Source organism: Mustelus asterias, chromosome 14 (genome assembly GCF_964213995.1).
Source record: "Mustelus asterias chromosome 14, sMusAst1.hap1.1, whole genome shotgun sequence".
NCBI classification, from domain to species: Eukaryota; Metazoa; Chordata; class Chondrichthyes; order Carcharhiniformes; family Triakidae; genus Mustelus; species Mustelus asterias.
The window spans coordinates 52,825,901-52,844,303 of NC_135814.1; the positions used below are offsets into that span (position 1 = coordinate 52,825,901).

General features: G+C 39.7%; 1 protein-coding gene across 4 annotated transcripts in view; it reads right to left on the minus strand.

Annotated features, from left to right (window-relative positions):
• The window catches only part of ubr3 (ubiquitin protein ligase E3 component n-recognin 3), a 325,538-nt gene that overhangs the window by 203,289 nt on the left and 103,846 nt on the right, over positions 1–18,403 (minus strand). For all 4 annotated transcript variants that reach the window (XM_078228378.1, XM_078228377.1, XM_078228376.1 and 1 more), the window contains exons 18-21: positions 9,614–9,710; positions 4,465–4,606; positions 3,693–3,797; positions 2,764–2,934 (exon numbers count right to left, since the gene is read on the minus strand). In XM_078228378.1, the coding sequence (XP_078084504.1) occupies positions 2,764–2,934; positions 3,693–3,797; positions 4,465–4,606; positions 9,614–9,710 (515 nt within the window). The remainder of the gene's footprint in view (positions 1–2,763; positions 2,935–3,692; positions 3,798–4,464; positions 4,607–9,613; positions 9,711–18,403) is intronic.

Below are 18,403 nucleotides of genomic sequence, written 5' to 3' on the forward strand. Positions count from 1 at the left end.
GTCCAACTCTCTCACTGGCACACTTTCAACTTCTAACTCTCACATTTTGTCTACCATCCACTCCAACACTTATTTTTCCATTAATCTATTCCACAATTATTTTGTTCCGTTTTCAATATTTTAATTTCCATTAGATCCCAGACAGCTTCTCACCCATTCATTACATGGTGCACGAGGGTTCAATTATCCATTGTTAGATTTGGCTTGGCCAGCTCATAGTGTTTTTCTTCACAGTTGCAGTCAAATTCTCCCAGTATCCGGGCCATCAAGAGTAGCAAGAATAATCCTAAACTACTCTTCTCCAGCCAAGAACATCTCTTCAGAGTTCCCGCCACCAAAGCTTTCCATTCTCACTACTTCATACTAAATGCAAAGAACGCAATGACAAATTTGTTTCCAAAACTGAGGCCATTAATACAGCTGCACCTTCTGTTCCACCCTTCTAGATCTCCCCACATCACCACCTTCCTCTATATTCTGCAATTTCTGCCCCAAAATTCATTTTCTCCACATGGCTAACCACCTGTCTTACCGATCTCCATCTTACCCAGTTTGACACCAAATATCTTCTCCTCGATAACTATATGCTTACTGACAAAATCAATCTATCCCTATATTCACCCATTATCCCAAAACGTAATCCTCAGGACTGTCATGATCCAAGCATGAGTGGGGGTTCATACAAGTGTGCCTTGCTGATGATAATCGTACACATGAAACTCAAAGATGAAAGCTATTATTGCATAGAATGCCTGATCTACCCTGCATGAATGAAGAACAGCATGTTGTGGAATGTAGTGCTACAATTGTGATGTGAATGCTTGTGGTTGTGTTAAGATATCTTTGTTGCAAGAACTACTTCAAATTAAATTTACCTTTCTATTTGAAGTAACATTTGCCGATTAACTCCTGTGCAATTTGTGTTGGTTCTGATTCACGGTAGAGCAAAACGTACAAAAAGTGGAAGCTTGTTGGTAATATTTGGGTGTCATTCAGTAAATTGGTTATTTTGGATTACAGTTTCCTCATAGGGATTGTAACGAAGTGAGTAGTAAACCCAATTTAGGTGTAATTGCATTTCCTCTTCCTCAGGTTCCACCTAATACCTTACTATTTCTTTCTCTTCTGCTATCCACCATTCCCAATTCTTTTGTTTTTCTCTAATAATATCTTCCTGTTCCCATCCCTCTGCTAGGTTAGTTTAAACCCTCCTGAATAGCACTAACGATCATCCTACAAAGACAATCTGTCCAGGTGCAACTTGTCCAACATGTACAGGTCCCATCTCCCCCAGAACTGGTCCCAATGTCCAGGAATTTAAAGCCCCCCCCCCTCTTCAATCCTTCTTAAATAGCAGAATTATATCAGTAGCAGCAATGTAGGTAGAAAGAGGGATTCTCCAGTCATGCACTTATCTTCTCTATCTTCTTATTTCCATACTCACGAGCACCTAGGAAGAAATACTGGGAATTACTACCACTGAGGCCTTGCTTGCTGTTTATTTCCTAGCACCCTAGAACCTGTCTGAAGAACCTCATCCCTCTTTCTACCTACATTGCTGCTACTGATATAATTCTGCTATTTAAGAAGGATTGAAGAGATAAACCAGGGAACTACAGACCAGTGAGTCTCACATCAGTGGTAGGGAAACCATCAGAGAAACTTCCTAAGGAGAGCATCTACCTCCACTTGGAGAATAGCCAGCATGGCTGCATCAGAGGGAGATCATGCCTAACAAATTTGATTGAATTTTTTGAGGAGGTGACCAGGTGTGTAGACGAGGGTGCAGTCAATGTAGTTAATATGGATTTCAGCAAAGCCTTTGACAAGATCCCACACGGGAGACTTATAAAGAAGATAAATTCACATGGGCGCAGGGTAATTTGATAAAGTGAATTCAAAATTGGCTCAGTTGTAGAAGACAGAAGGTGACGACAGAAGGCTGCTTTAGTGACTGGAAGCCAGTGTCCAGTCGCGTACCACAGGGATGTGTTGGGCCCCCTATTATTCATTGTTCATATAAATGACATTGATGACTGTGGGGAGTAGGAAAAGTAAATTTGCAGATGACACAAAGATTGGACGGGTGGTTAACAGTGAGGTGGAGTGTCTTGGGCTACAAAAAGATATAGACAGAATGGTCAAATGGGCAGACAATTGGCAGATGGAATTTAACCCTGAAAAGTGTGAGGTGACACACTTTAGAAGGAGTAATTTGAAAAGAAAGTACTCAATGAATGGTAGGACACCAGGAAGTTCTGTGGAACAAAGGGACCTTGGCATGTTTGTCACAAAACTGTGAAAGCGGAAGGGCATGTTAGTAGGGTGGTGAAAAAGGCATACGGGACACTTGCCTTTATCAATCCAGGCATAGATTATAAAAGCAGGGAAGTCATGTTGGAGTTGAATTGAACTTTGGTGAGGCCACAGCTGGAGTACTATGTGCAGTTCTGGTCACCACATTATCAGAAAAACGTGATTGCACTGGAGGGGGTGCAGAGGAGATTCACCAGGATGCTGCCTGGGATGGAAAATTTAAGTTTTGAAGAGAGGTTGGGTAAGCTTGGGTTGTTTTCGTTGGAGCAGAGAAGTCTGAGGGGCGACCTGATTGAGGTATACAAGGAATAGATTTATAGCCATGCACAGGTCACACAAGTGATATAAAATGTAGTGCAATACTTGTGAAAACATTATTAACTTTGTTATTTCTGAATAACCATTGGAAAACGTAAAGCTGGACCATCTCAACTTATACACACTAACCTGTACAAAAGAAGAGGTATCTGAGCTAGTGCTGGCAGGTGGTTCCCTGGTCACTTCAGGTGCCGTCTCCGGAAGTCTAACTCGCACATAGTTGATGATATGATGCAGATTTGTTGCTATGTTGGTTCCATGGAACCAACTATCAGAACATCGCTCTTCACCAAACATTTCCTACAAGGAAATTTGATTATAAACTTAACTAAGTTTTTCCAGTAAACATAGTTAAACATGACAGACCTGCGATTAGTAGCTACAGCTAAATAAAAATAAATTGTGCACAAACAAAAACAAAACAGAAAAATATTGCTTCACAGTATTATATTAAACATTGGAACCCAAGTCTACACTCCATCCTAAACCCTTCATTCCCTTCCCACAGCACCTCCCCATGTAATCGCAGAAGATGCAACACTTGCCCCATTACCTCCTCCCTCCTCACTGTCCAAGGGCACAAACACTCCTTTCAGGTGAAGCAGCATTTTACATACACCTCCTTCAACATAGTCTACTGTATTTACTGCTCCCAATGCGATCTCCTCTACACTGGGGCGACTAAACACAAGCTGGGTGACCGCTTTGCAGACACTTTTGCTCCATCTACAAGCATGACTCCAACCTTCCAATTGCTTGCTATTTCAACCCAGCATCCTGCTTTCTTGCCCACCTGTCCATCCTAGGTCTGCTACAATGCTCCAGCAAGGCCCAACTCAAACTGGAAGAGCAACACCTCATCTTCCAATTAGGCACATTACAACATTCTGGACTCAACATTGAATTCAACAACTTTAGACAGTAAACTTCCCCACCACTCCTCCACTTGGCCAAATGTCCCTTGCTGTTCAGTTGCTCCCATTAACACATTCTGGTTTCTCACCTTTTATATGACGGTTTACCTAAAATCAACATGTTTCTCCAGGTATTTCACCCACCTCTTCCTCAACTGTTTCTTCTGGTAAGTTGTCTAGACCCAGTTCGATCAAGTATAATACCATACATAGTATATGTTCAGACATATTCTGGTGATCCATTGATATCTACAAAAATAAATCACAATCCTAAAACTAGTACTCTTTTTCACTGTATGCACAATTTTAGAGTCAGATCGAGAAAAAACTATAATATCAGCAAGACTGTTGAATATTTCTCCATTTTAAAGAATATTAAATGCCAACTACTTTGGTCATTTCATATTTACTGCACTCAGAAAATTTCCTCCATTTAATTTATTGAGATATATGTTTAGGCATTAAAAACACAAATAAATTAATTAGATTGAAAGTGGAACATTGCATCTGAACAGCTCAGCAATTTACAAATAGCCAAAATTAAGGATAACGACTCCAATGCTATAACATTTATCTTTGTGCATTCACCAAAGAAAAATCCATAAAAATTAAAACTAAGTTACTTTGCATAATTGGGTAAACCCAGTTCATTTTTTTCTGCAATTTTGGACTGCAAATACATTCATTTGTAACTTGTCATTATAGTTATTGTTTGCCAATGTTAATCAGAAATAAAAGCTGTTCTTCAGGATTGGACAGACACTGATTGAAATGGTCAAGATTTGTAGAGTCAATGGAAAGATGAAAGTTATATTCAGTTAATATCTCATGATTACTGTATGTCGTCATGAAGTTCAATGTTCTAAACCTATCCAGTTAGAGCTCAACACAATGCATTTGCATCCCTATGCTTTACCTTGTAAAGAAGAGTAAATAGTACAATGTGCAAAGTTTTACAGTGCAATATTCGCATTAGACCTTTGTAGCTCGGATTTAAAGGTGCTCTCTCCCGATATGGTGGCCATGGGTTACCACAGAACTTTCCAGTCTGCTTCAGGCTGTCAAAAGGAGTAGAAAGACAACCATATAACATTAGCAAATGGAGAAAATATTAACTACTAGAAATTATACGTAGACAAAGAAAAGTGAAAAGCATATTTGACTTTATTTTTAATTCCATCACTAATCAGTAACAGAAATACTCAATTTTATTTAAGTTGATTTATTTTTTGGTGTCATAAGTAGGCTTACATTAACACTGTAATGACGTTATTGTGAAAATTCCTTAGTCGCCACACTCCGGCGCCTGTTCGGATACACGGAGGGAGAATTTAGCATGGCTAATGCAACTAACCAGCATGTCTTTTGGACTGTGGGAGGAAACCGGAGCAGCCGGAGGAAACCCATGCAGACACAGGGAGAATGTGTAGATTCCAAAAAGACAGTGACCCAAGTTGGGAATCAAACCCACATCCCTGGCACTGTGAGGCAGCAGTGCTAACCACTGTGCTACCGTGCCACCCAATTAGCAAGACACAGATTACAGAATTGTGTTTTTACCTGACTTAAATCGTCTCTTTTTGCCTCAGGGAGGTGACCATTTAATTTACAATTATATTGTTCCAGTGTGAAAACTATTTAATATTTGGTCAAAGTGGCAGGCCATACATCAATAATCTCAACAGCCTGACATAGTACAGCATTACAAAGTGTTCAGGTGACATTTAATGGGAAAATTCTCATTATTATCCTTTAGAACATAGAACACAGAACAGTACAGCACAGAACAGGCCCTTCGGCCCACGATGTTGTGCCGAGCTTTATCTGAAACCAAGATCAAGCTATCCCACTCCCTATCATCCTGGTGTGCTCCATGTGCCTATCCAATAACCGCTTAAATGTTCCTAAAGTGTCTGACTCCACTATCACTGCAGGCAGTCCATTCCATACCCCAACCACTCTCTGCGTAAAGAACCTACCTCTGATATCCTTCCTGTATCTCCCACCATGAACCCTATAGTTATGCCCCCTTGTAATAGCTCCATCCACCCGAGGAAATAGTCTTTGAACGTTCACTCTATCTATCCCCTTCATCATTTTATAAACCTCTATTAAGTCTCCCCTCAGCCTCCTCCGCTCCAGAGAGAACAGCCCTAGCTCCCTCAACCTTTCCTCATAAGACCTACCCTCCAAACCAGGCAGCATCCTGGTAAATCTCCTCCGCACTCTTTCCAGCGCTTCCACATCCTTCTTATACTGAGGTGACCAGAACTGCACACAATATTCCAAATGTGGTCTCACCAAGGTCCTGTACGGTTGCAGCATAACCCCACGGCTCTTAAACTCCAACCCCCTGTTAACAAAAGCTAACACACTATAGGCCTTCTTCACAGCTCTATCCACTTGAGTGGCAACCTTTAGAGATCTGTGGATATGGACCCCAAGATCTCTCTGTTCCTCCACAGTATTCAGAACCCTACCTTTGACCCTGTAATCCACATTTAAATTAGTCCTACCAAAATGAATCACCTCACATTTATCAGGGTTAAACTCCATTTGCCATTTTTCAGCCCAGCTTTGCATCCTATCTATGTCTCTTTGCAGCCTACAACAGCCCTCCACCTCATCCACTACTTCACCAAACTTGGTGTCATCAGCAAATTTACTGATCCACCCTTCAGCCCCCTCCTCTAAGTCATTAATAAAAATCACAAAGAGCAGAGGACCAAGCACTGATCCCTTTAGAGAGTGTCTGAATCATCCATGGCTCCTTGTTAAAGTCAACTACATTTTTCTAGTTAGCTATTGACTTTAATGCAAAAATAAACTCAAATTAGCATAGAAGCATTCAAAACCATTAGTGCAAGCTTTCTATGTACCTTTTAAATGAACATATACACAGAATTAAAAGGGTTGTCCCAATTGTCACCTAACAAAAGGAACCTCACACCCTCACCCCCAACAAACTCTCCAATCCCAAGCATGCCTCTATGCCTCCCCTCTGCAAATGTCTCTGCTGCCTCACCAACCTCATCCCACAATCTGTCCCTCCTTTCCACTCCCAAGTGTTGTGTATTGTATGTCCCATCTGGCTTGCTTTACATTGCAAGCCAGTGCATTGTGGTATTGCAGGATCCATGTATTTCCTATTAGATCCATTGCGAGAGCAATAAAGGACAGCTGCAATGTTAATCACCTCCTGTGTCTATTTGTGTGTGGATTGATCTTAAAAGTACCAGGACAAAAAACATAACACCAGGGTGCAGCCCTGTGTCACAGACATAACCAGAGTTTTAACAACACCAGGTTAAAGTCCAACAGGTTTATTTGGTAGCAAATACCATTAGCTCTCGGAGCGCTGCTCCTTCATCAGATGGAGTGGAAGTGTGCTCTCAAACAGGGTGTCTCTGTGCCCTGTTTGAGAGCACATTTCCACTCCATCTGACGAAGGAGCAGCGGTCCGAAAGCTAATGATATTTGCTACCAAATAAACCTGTTGGACTTTAACCTGGCGTTGTTAAAACTCTTATTGTGTTCACCCCCAGTCCAACGCCGGCATCTGCACATCATCACAGACATAACCACCAGACAGCTACTCAGTCTCTCGATCAAGCTGGTTATAACTGGGAAGCGGGGTCCAAAATACTAATCAAGTTATGTTGTTAAATTTGGCATGACATCTACAAAGCATATACATTTCGTTTTCCTGGTCACTAAATTTCCCTCCTCAGCGCTGCCAAAGTATTTTCCATCTAGTACCCTGAAAATAGCTATCGACCCTGAGATCATGGTCTAGATCTTTCTAGGAGCAGCAACTACTGTCAGAGTGCCATTCAGCTCCTATTTTTCTGCACCCTGATGGAGCTCCACATTTCTGACAGGGTCTTCTGATCTCAGATTCTTCAGAAACATGGAGCGTTCTTCCATCTAATTGCTTCCTCGTCACGCTCGATCGTCAGGCAGAAGACAAACCTCACCCCTTTTTATGACTAGTTACCATATTCTGATAAGTATTTATTAGCACAATGAAAAGCTTTTGGCCAATTAAAAAGCTTTTCAGTGTGTTATGAATGAGTGTATGAGTGAATGTGAAGGTGTTTGGCTAGAGCAGGAAGGAAGGTGGCTAGGAAGGCATGTGCAGGAATGTCTGCGGGGATCCCACCGCCTAACAGTCTCCGACAATCCTGAATCCTGGAAATTCAAGCCCGTGTGTTTCAGAACTGCACAGTTGAAAATTTCCTTGGTGTGACAATGAGGTTTAGTAGTAATCTTTGCAATATCAGAGAAAGTTACTAAGGCCTGAAAAAGGACTAGTGGATATGAGGCATCCACTTGTAACAGTATTGATTCAATACTTATGGAGAAATTAACCAGCACTGCCTATAGCTTGGACTTTTCTCAGCAGATAAGAATTTGGTCTCGCGAGTGAATTCATGGTGGGATCCTCAAAGTCAATCAGTCAATTGCGCAGATATTGGTTGGTTTGGTTCCCACTGTGAGGAAAGTGCCCATGCTATGAAAAAATGTCTATGTGAATACCATGGATGCTGATCAGAGGCCAAATTGGGAAATTCCTGCAATTAAACTCTGGTACATTTTCACAAGGCAATTAATTTCCAACATACTCTATTAGCAATTTCTTCAAAATAACCTCAAGATTCAAATTGATCAGAAGTTTCCAAAGTTAATGAGGACTAAGTGGTACATTCTTGACTCTTTTCTTGCTTTGATTCTGAACTTTGCAGGACAAAATTTCCATACTATGACCATTCTTCGGCTGAACAGAGAAATTAATTTACCTGTGCCTTGGGGAGGCCATGCAAAAGAAGTTAAAACTTTCAAAAAATTTGCAATAGTGCCAAATCCTTGTTTGGGGAGATAGGAAGCAGCAGTTGCTAGAGCCATTTTATTTGATTTGATCTCTACAATTCGGGCATGTTGTTCTTCTGCTATGGAATGAGCTCTGCCAGATATAATTTTGTTCTAAGAGAACACACCCAAAAAGGCATAATCTGTCTTAACTCTTTATGGGTGTCAACCGGCTGAGCTGCTGTGTATTTCCAGCATTTTCTGTTTTTATTGCAGCTTCACCAAATGCTGCTAAGATATTTAGCAAGGATCAATGAGCAGCATTATCAAATAACTAAGAAATTCTGGCTGGCAATTTTAATAGTTAACATACAATTGCTGATTTAATAATTATGCTCCAAGTTGACCGTCTAGGTGTTTTATAGTGCTAAAGCTCATCTATCAGCTGTTTAAGCTTGCAATCACTGATGCACAGTTATTCAATACAACGACGCAGTGACACTTTACAGAGCAGGACTCTGCTCAAAGCACCAGTCTGGGATTAAATCAAGGGTGATCTGTAAAACCTTTTTAAAAAAAGGTAAAGTCAAGAATAAAGGATATTTGCTGATCAAAGGGCTATTAAAAGTGCTATGCAGTACAGCAGTACAAATGGGAAGCTGTGCTCCTCCATCTTCCCTGGAATATGAGCACAGCCAATTAGTGGTGCCCACTACAAGCAATTAGGAAAGTATAGCATTCAACACAATGCAATTTTGCCACTAAAAATCTGACCCTTAATCATAATCACTGCAAACATAATTACTACGAGCTTAATCTACACTTACATAACTCAAGTTTCGAAGAATAAATTATGTCTAAAGAGAAAATTTTGTGCTACACATGGACAGATTAGAATGAACTATATATAGCTCCATCACTAGCAATGGTCGTGATCAGTGCAATTTGAGACAATGAATAAAAGCAACATTACTTCATATTATTTTAAGCACAATCTGCTCTTTATATTGATATCAATATTCTAACTATGTCATGCAGCAGCATCTCTTCAGTATGCACAGAAAACTTTTCATAAAGTATACAAATACAGCTTTGATACAAAACTGGAAATATTAGCATCTTAAACAAAAAAAATTAACATTTTCAACCAGAGACAAAACATTGCAACAAAACATGTTACAGTGAAACTGGCTGGCTCAGTTGATTGAAAGTTTGAAATAGTCCTGAGTATACAAGCAAATTTAAAAGATACTTACAATCCCATATATCTATCCATTGCAGACTGGACATCTCTGCGATATACTGTTCTTAGAATCACCATAATAGGATCAAACTCTTGATTCCAAACATCAGCTAATAAAAGGATGAAAACAAGTCAGTGCAAAGTTGCTAACTTGATTACAGAACATAATATATGGTACAATGTTTTTTACATTTCTTTTAAAATACATGTACTTTTGTACATTGTGTCGCATACCAATGAGGTACAAACAGGGGCAACAGTAGCAAAGACAGGCACCTCACCACCATAATTTTCACTGTTCTTGAGAGCACAATATCAAATGAAATAGTGCTGGAGTACTAGTGCAGCAAGTAATGGCTAGCTATATCTCTGAACTCCTGTTTATTATAAGACAATGTAGTCTGACAAAGAATTCTACAGGACAAGGCAACATGATGAAACTTTAACTGTCATATTCCACATGACCTTTTCAGTTCTACAGAAAAGAGTAGCTGTTTCTGTAGTATATTTCTTGCATAAACATGGAATAAACCGAAGATATTAATCAAAAGGTGCACAGAACATATCTCTGTTGAACTGGTTGCTTCCTTTAAACAATCTTCCCTCAAGTAAACACAGTACAATGAAGCGGGAGGGTGGGGGAAGGGATTTTAAAAAAAGCTTGAACAAATGTTTCCTTTAATTGACCTTTCCATTAAGCAGATGTGTGCTACTGCCAATTTTAATAAATACAGAGGGTACAGTGTGATGAGAAATAAAAGCTCCAGTATGTAATAACCTAGTCACTAGTATTTTGTAAACTGTGGATAAAGATTTCATATTGTAAAATAATCCTAAGCAAAAATCCTTTTTTTAAAAAGGCTACGTTTACACAATTCCAATTAGTAACACAGAAAGTTCACAAAAATAAAAAGCAATTTTCTTAAAACAAACGTGATTTCTTAAAAATGTTTTGTGGGCGATCTTAGCAATTCATCTCGCCAGTCGATCGGTGTGGCGAACAGTTAAGATCGCAAGAGAGGTGAAAAATTGGGTTCCCGCCCAGTTCCTTGCTTCTCGTGACGATACTGCTGCTGAAATCAGCCTTACGCCCGGGAACAGGGGTGGGTGGGGGTATCGGAGGGGCGACCGGGGTGGGGGTAACAGATCTCTTTGCACACAATGCAGTGGGAGATCAGGGCGCATACGCAATGGTGCCCCTACAGTGATGTGGAGATGCCGGCGTTGGACTGGGGTGAACACAGTAAGAAGTCTCACAACACCAGGTTAAAGTCCAACAGGTTTATTTGGTAGCAAATACCATAAGCTTTCGGAGCGCTGCTCCTGTTTGAGAGCACATTTCCACTCCATCTGACGAAGGGGCAGCGCTCCGAAAGCTTATGGTATTTGCTACCAAATAAACCTGTTGGACTTTAACCTGGTGTTGTGAGACTTCTTACTGTGTTCGCCCCTACAGTTCAGCAGCTGACTTCCCAGCAAGGATTGGCTCCGTCCACTTCCCCTGCTGGCGAGAATCACATTTTGTCCCTCTTTTTTCTTCTAAGATAGCATCTGGGAGCTCGCGCATAAAGTGGGTGCAATTCTCTCCCGTTTTCACACTCGTTTGGCACTTAGAATATTTTTCATAAGATCGCCCCTTTTTTCTACAAACTGCGAATAACGAATCAGAATACTGTTGATAATGTGATGCATATTCAATTAAAAAAAACAGAAAAAAATTAAGCACCCAAGTGTTTTTAAATGCATACTATCAAACAAAAAATGAACAAAGAAATGGAGGTTTCTTGCCAAACAGAAAAATACATACTGGAGTTTGCACTGGCAATACTGGTTTGCTTCATCAATCGAAACAGAATGCTTGCAATAAATAATGTATCCATTTGAGAAGCTGGCAACTGCATTCGTAGATACAGAGCCAATATCTATACAATTGTTTTCCTCCACTTGCCAAGTCATTAACTCCCCCTTTCCTGAAGACAAGGTAACAAATCCAACAATTCCTCCTGCTCATCAAAGTGTCATAAATCACATACAAATCTCAACACTTAATGTTTCTGGCTATCCACCCAATGCCCACAGTTCCTGCAGCAATGGTGAATTTTTAATTTCCTAATACAAAAACAAAATACTGCAGATTCTAGAAATCTGAAATAAACACAGAAAATGGTAGAAATACTGTGCAGATCAAGCAGCATCTGTGCAGACAGCAACAGACTTAACATTTCAAGTCAACGACTTTCCTTCAGAAGTTTGTTTCCCTCTCCACAGATGCTACCTAATCTGCTGAGTATTTTCACAAATTTCTGTTTTCATTTTTAACCCTCTGTCTAGACTTTTTTAAAAAGCAGAAAGTAGTTAAAACACATTTTGACAAAGCAAATAGCAAACTGTAATAAGCCACAGACTTTTCAAACCAATCCAGTTTGTATTTAGGGGTCACTGAAAAATTTGGAACTGAAAGTACATACTGCCATCTTGTGCCTGACGAAAATAATGCTGAAGAAAATAAATAGGTTTTCTTATAGAGGTAGCCAGGCATGTTTCATCCCCGAAACTGGGATTTTATTGTAACGTAAGAAAAGCATTTTTTCAAATGCTGACATCTTTTGTCACTGAAACTGGTGGCTAATCTTGTGTTATGAAACTGCAAAATAAATTAAACTGACATTTAAAAAACACAGGCTTTTTAAAAAGTTCTAATTAGTTTCAGAAAGGAAAGATTATGCTAATCTAAACTGCCAGTTACAATAGACAAGGTAACTACATTTTACATTCATTGGAACACAGAAGCAGGAGGAGGCCATTCAGCCCCTTGAGCCCACTCCACCATTCAATGCAATCATGACTGACCATCTACCTCAACACCCTGCTATCCCCATATCCCTTGATGACATTAGCATGAGAAATATATTGAACCCTGTACCCAAGATCTGAGTTTCACAGTCCTCTGGAGTACAGAATTCCAAAGGTTTGCCATGTTCTAGATGAAGAAATTCAACCTCATCTCAGTCCAAAATGGCTTGCCCCTTATTGTGAGACTCAGTCCCCTTGTTCTACAACCTCAGCCAGAGGAAATATCCTTTCGGCATCTACCTGTCTAGCTCCTTAAGAAGTTACAATGAGGTGTTGTTTCATTCTTCTAAAAGCAAGAGAATACAAGCCCAACCTCCTTGATCTCTCCTTACAGGATAGTCCTGCCCATTCAACGGATTAGTATGGCGAAACTCCAATTCACTCCCTCTATGTTGGGTAAATCCTTCCTTGGATAAAGAGACCAAAGCTGTATGCAACAGTCTGGTCGAACCAAGGTTCGAAACAATTGAAGCAAGACATCTTTACTCCTGTACTCAAATCCTCTTGCAATAAAGGTCAATATACCATTTGTGTTCCTAATTGATTGCTGTACCTGCATGTTTGCTTTCAGTGACTTATGAAGATGGACACCAAGGTTCCTTTGCACATCAACACTTGCCAACCTTTCATCATTTAAGAAATATTCTGCACCTCCGTTCCTCCTACCAAAGTGGATAACTTCACGCTTATCCACATTATATCTTATTCGAGGAATTAAGGGCTATGGGGAGAGAGCGGGTAAATGGAGTTGAAATCAACCATGATTGAATGGTGGAGTGGACTCGATGGGCCGAATGGCCTTACTTCCGCTCCTATGTCCTATGGTCTTATGGTCTTATATTCCATCTGCTATGTTATTGCTCATTCACTAAACCTAAAAATAAAATTACTAAAGTAATTCCATTTTTTTAATGAAAGCTTTTGACAATAATCCATGCTAGTGATTAATTTCTATTGTATGGTGTCGTGCAGTAGAAAGTAAAGCACAAGATAAGCTTGAAAATGTTAGGTGGTGTTAAATCTCTTGTTGAATGTTAAACAGATAGCAACCATAACCAAGAGCTTTAAATAATTCAGGCAACTGTTCAAGAATGAGCAAAATTAATCTTTTTTTCAACCCTGTGATGAGTTTCCTTTTTAAATATATATACATAACTTTTCCATTTTGATCACTATCCTTCTTCCCATTTGATAATCTTCTACTAGAAAGGAACATTGATTGGCTAGAATTTTTTTTCTGTATTATGTTATTTAGGATTTATTTTCTTGCACAACTTATATGATACCAACAATGAAGCACATGCAAGCTTTTAAATTCAAACCATTCTACTCTTTAGCCAGACATTCTTGAAAGTTCATCTTTAAAAGCAGAATTCAGGATTCAGTAGACTCTTTCAAGCTATAGAGCGTAAGCTTTTCTTTAAAAAAACTTTTAAAATTCTAGTATCTGAAGTACACAGAAACATTTGCTTTGAACAAATAATATCAATGAATAAAATATTTACTAAACATGATAAGATTGACCATAATACACTTATCCATCACCCCATCTATATCTTTACAGATGTACACAGATTTGTGAGGATAGCACCAGTTAAAAAGGCATCTTATACTCTAATGTTCTCAGTGAGTCCATGTCATCCAACAGGCCAATTGTGGTCAGACACACCACACTCTGAAACCAAGTGACAGTTGCCACCCGATACAACTTTTGTGGATTGCCTCTCATATCCTCCCAGATGCTTGTCACACTATGAGCCAATTGGTTTCATTAGAACTCTTGACTTCCACACGAGTGTTTTCAAACTCCACTCTCAGAAAAACACACCTTACCTCATGGATTTCTGAAGAGGAAATCGTGTTTAACTATCTTTGTGGAATATTTTGAGGAGGTAATAGAAAGGGTCGATGAGGGTAATGCTATTGACACGGTGTACTTGACTTTCAGAAGGCTTTCGATACAGTGTCAGACAAGAGTTGTGAGAAGAGTAATAGTTCATGGACTAAACAGGACAGTAACAAAATGGATACAAAACTGGTTGAATAATAGGAAGCAGAGAGTAATGGTCAATGGATATTTTTCAGGCTGGAGGAAAGTTTGTAGTGGTGTTCCCCAGGGGTCGGTATTGGGACCACATGCTTAATGATCTAGATCTAAAGGACAGTTACAAAACGGTGTGATACAAAACTAAAACTGGGATGTATTGAAAACAGTGAAGAGGACAGTGTAGAACTTCAAAAGGACATAGACAAGTTGGTGGAATGGGCAGATAGGTGGTAGATCAAGTTTAATAATGGATAAATCTGAGACGGTACATTTTGGTAGGAAAAACATGGAGAGACAATATAAAGCAAGGGGTAAATTCTAAAAGAGGTGCAGGAGCATCTGGGTGTACGTATGTATGCATAGACTATTGAAGGTGGCAGGATAGGTGGAGAGTGCAGTTAATAAAACATAGAGGGTGCCATCTTACCGGCCATTCACACCCTGCTGCCGCTGCAGCGAGGATGTAGAATTTGGCGGTCAGCCAAATCTCTGCTCACTACAGTGGGACCAGAAAATCCTGCCGGTGTGAATAGCCATAGGATTCCATCCACAGTTTTCTGGGCTTTATTAATAGGGACATTGAGTGCAAAAGCACGGAGGTTAAGCAGAATATATTACAAAACACTAGTTGGACCTCAATTGGAATACTGTATACAGTTCTGGGCATCACATTATAGGAAGGATGAGTATGCACAGGAGAGAGTGCCAAAGAGGTTTATAAGAATGGTTCGAGGGATGAGAAACTTCAGTTATGAGGTAGATTGAAGAGGTTGGGACTGTTCTCCTTGGAAAAAAAGGCTGAGAGGAGGTTTGATAGAGGGTCCAAAATCATGAGAGGGCAGGACAGAATCGATAGGAAGAAACTGATCATCCTTGAATAAGAACAAGAGGACTCAAATGTAAGGTGATTTGCAAAAGAAGCAAATATAGTGTGAGAAAAAGCTTTTTCACATGAGTAGTTTGGGTCTGGAATGCACTGTCTGGAAGTGTAGTGAAGAGGTTCAATTGAGGCATTCAAGAGGGCAATAAATTATCACTTGAATAGAAACAATATGCAGGGGTATGGGAAAAGGCAGGGGAATGGCACTCAGCCATAATGGTCATTTGGACAGCAGGTGTAAACTCAATGGGCCAAAAGGCTCCTTCTGTGCCATAACAATTCTTTGATTATGAATTCCTCATTCTACGGTAACAAGTTTGGCATTCTAACCGCTCTCTGGGTTAAGTTTCTTTTGAATTCCTTACTGGATATATTAGCTATATTTATGGTCGCTGGCTTTGGATTCTCACACAGGTAGGATCTTTTCTACAAATACACTACCAAACTCCTTCATAATTTAAAGATGTCTAAAGATTGTAAGGGTAAATGGAAGGCCATGTAAGGATTTCAAGGAGGAGAGTGTTAAACTGAAGCTGAGGTTTAATGGAAGGTGGATGATGGAAGCTAACCAAGTGAGCAATAAAATAGACAAAAGTGTGGATGAGGGAGGGACGAGAATTGTTACAGGCTGTCAGTGTTCTCTGTACTGAGAAAAAATATGGAGTCTCATGATTAGATTGTCTGCCTTCCCTGAATTATCTTCTCCTTTGGATAAACCTGGATATCCTTTTTATCTCATGGCATTTTCCAGAGAGCTCACTATGAATAAGTGGCCCAGAGGCCTGGGCTAATCAAACCATAGCAGTTTGTGAATTTAATTCAGTCTAAAACACCTGGAAACAAAAAGCCAGTATTTGTAAAGCTGTAAGATCATGAAGTTATCAGATTGTTGTAAAAATTCAACTGGTCCATTATTGCCCTTCCCTGATCTGGTCTAGATGAATCTAGTCCCACACCAGCGTGGTTTGAATCTTATCTTTCCTAACAAGCTACTCAGTTGTATCAAACCGCATGCATACAGCCTTTCAAGAAGACAGCCCACTAGCACCTCTCAATAGTTTGCCTATTTAGGCACTTAATGCCAATCGTCAGAGGCACACACGTTCAGAGAAAGAATTTTTAAATTTGCTGTACAGATTACCCTCAGAAAGCACATCAAGTTAGTTATACAATGTAAATGGGAACCATCTACACAAAATAATGTCAGTAGCACCTGAGGCAAATGTTAAGCAGGCTACAATTGGACAATAAAGATAATCCATGTTACATTGGGAATCCATCCTCATCAACTCTAGTCAGTATGAACCCCTGAAAATGAACAGCTCAAAGGGAATGTTTGGTCTTTCTAGGCCACATGTGGGTCACGACCTCAATTAGGATTGCAGAAATAGTGAATAGAGGCATGAGAAAAAAAATCATATCAATCTCATATGGCATTCAAAATACCTAAGGAAAAGGCAAAGCACAAGACATGGCATCATAGATACTACATTGAGAATTGGAATCATGCCCCAATCATATTTCTTAATGCTGTCTGTTACCATTTGATTGCAGTTCTTTTTTGGTTTTGTCTGCAATCAAATAAACCTCCATCAAAAGCCATGCCTATACAACTTGTGTAAGTGAGTGCCATTGCGATAATTAACAGCAACTGCTTCCAACACCATAGACAAATTATTTTGCAGAACATTTTGCTCCAGCAGTGAGCCATCTGATTCCATTGTAAATTATAAACAAGAAAAGTATTCATAAATAAAATGATCCTTTCCTGAAATATATGTTTAATGTATTTTTTGCCAAAACTGAAGCCAAAAAAAGGTGTAATTTGTCCCAGCATGTTTTCCAGTAAACATATGAAGACAAATTAACTTAATCAACACTTGCAAACTGAGGAATAAGTTGGTAAATCATAATCAATTTTTCAGCCTCCAAATGAGGAGCTTGTGCAGCAATACATTCAGTTTGAGAGGACCTTAAACATCACCAAACAAGCTGAAAGGGAATTCTTTGAGGTGAGCTGTCTGATTTGCACAGGCAAAGAATCCTCACCAGATTTTGGAAATTTTATTTTAACCTTATCAATTGCAGCAGGTAATTGAAGGTGTGGGGAGGCAGAGACAAGCCTGAAATGCACACCTGCTTTTGCTCTTCAAATTGTTGCGAGTACTGAGGAGTGTGATGCCCACATATTGGCTTTTGAATGCTACATCTGGGAGAATAGTATTCTTGAAGACATTTTGTTCTGTCTTTCGCTTCCTGAACATGAAATGGCACATGGAATATTCAATGTTTTACAGGGTACATGGAGGGCAAAAAAGGGTTCCAAGGCATCACATTGTTGGTTTGTGTACTGATTCTGTTCCATCTATGGCACAGCACAAACCTGTATACCTTTGAGAACCAAGTTGCTCTGCCTGCTATTTGGATTCATTGCATGATTCACAAGGAACAACGAGCAGCTAAAAGAACTGAGCAGAGTTGCAGTGGGTCACATCAATTCATCATCATGTGTGCTCTGCCCAAAGGCAGAACCTTGGTTCATAGCAGTCTGTCCATTTCAATCTTGTGCCATCCTTCTAATTTACTAACAACTTGCTTCAATTTTAAATTATATTCTCTTCCTTCCTCTGTCTCTTCCTTTCACTTGAATTCTTCCCTCCGTATAACATCTCTTATCAGTTGGCTTCCTTTTAAGATGAGTGCTGCACACACACTCTGTCTTTTCCTAATTAGGATCAGAATTTTTTTTTGTTTGATCACTCTCCTCAGAACTTCATCATCTGTTCCATGATGCCCAGCAGATCCGTTTCATTCTCCTCCAAACCCACATTGAAAAGTTGTTTAGCAAGTTGGTCTCCTCCTTCTGTAAGTTCCAAGTCTCACATTGATACAAAACAACACTCAAAAACAAGCTTTTTACAAGCCATTTTTATATTTGCTGATGACGCCAGTGTAGTGGGTCAAATCTCAAACAATGATGTGACCCACTGCAATGTTGAGACCTGTCCTGGTCCCTCCATGCG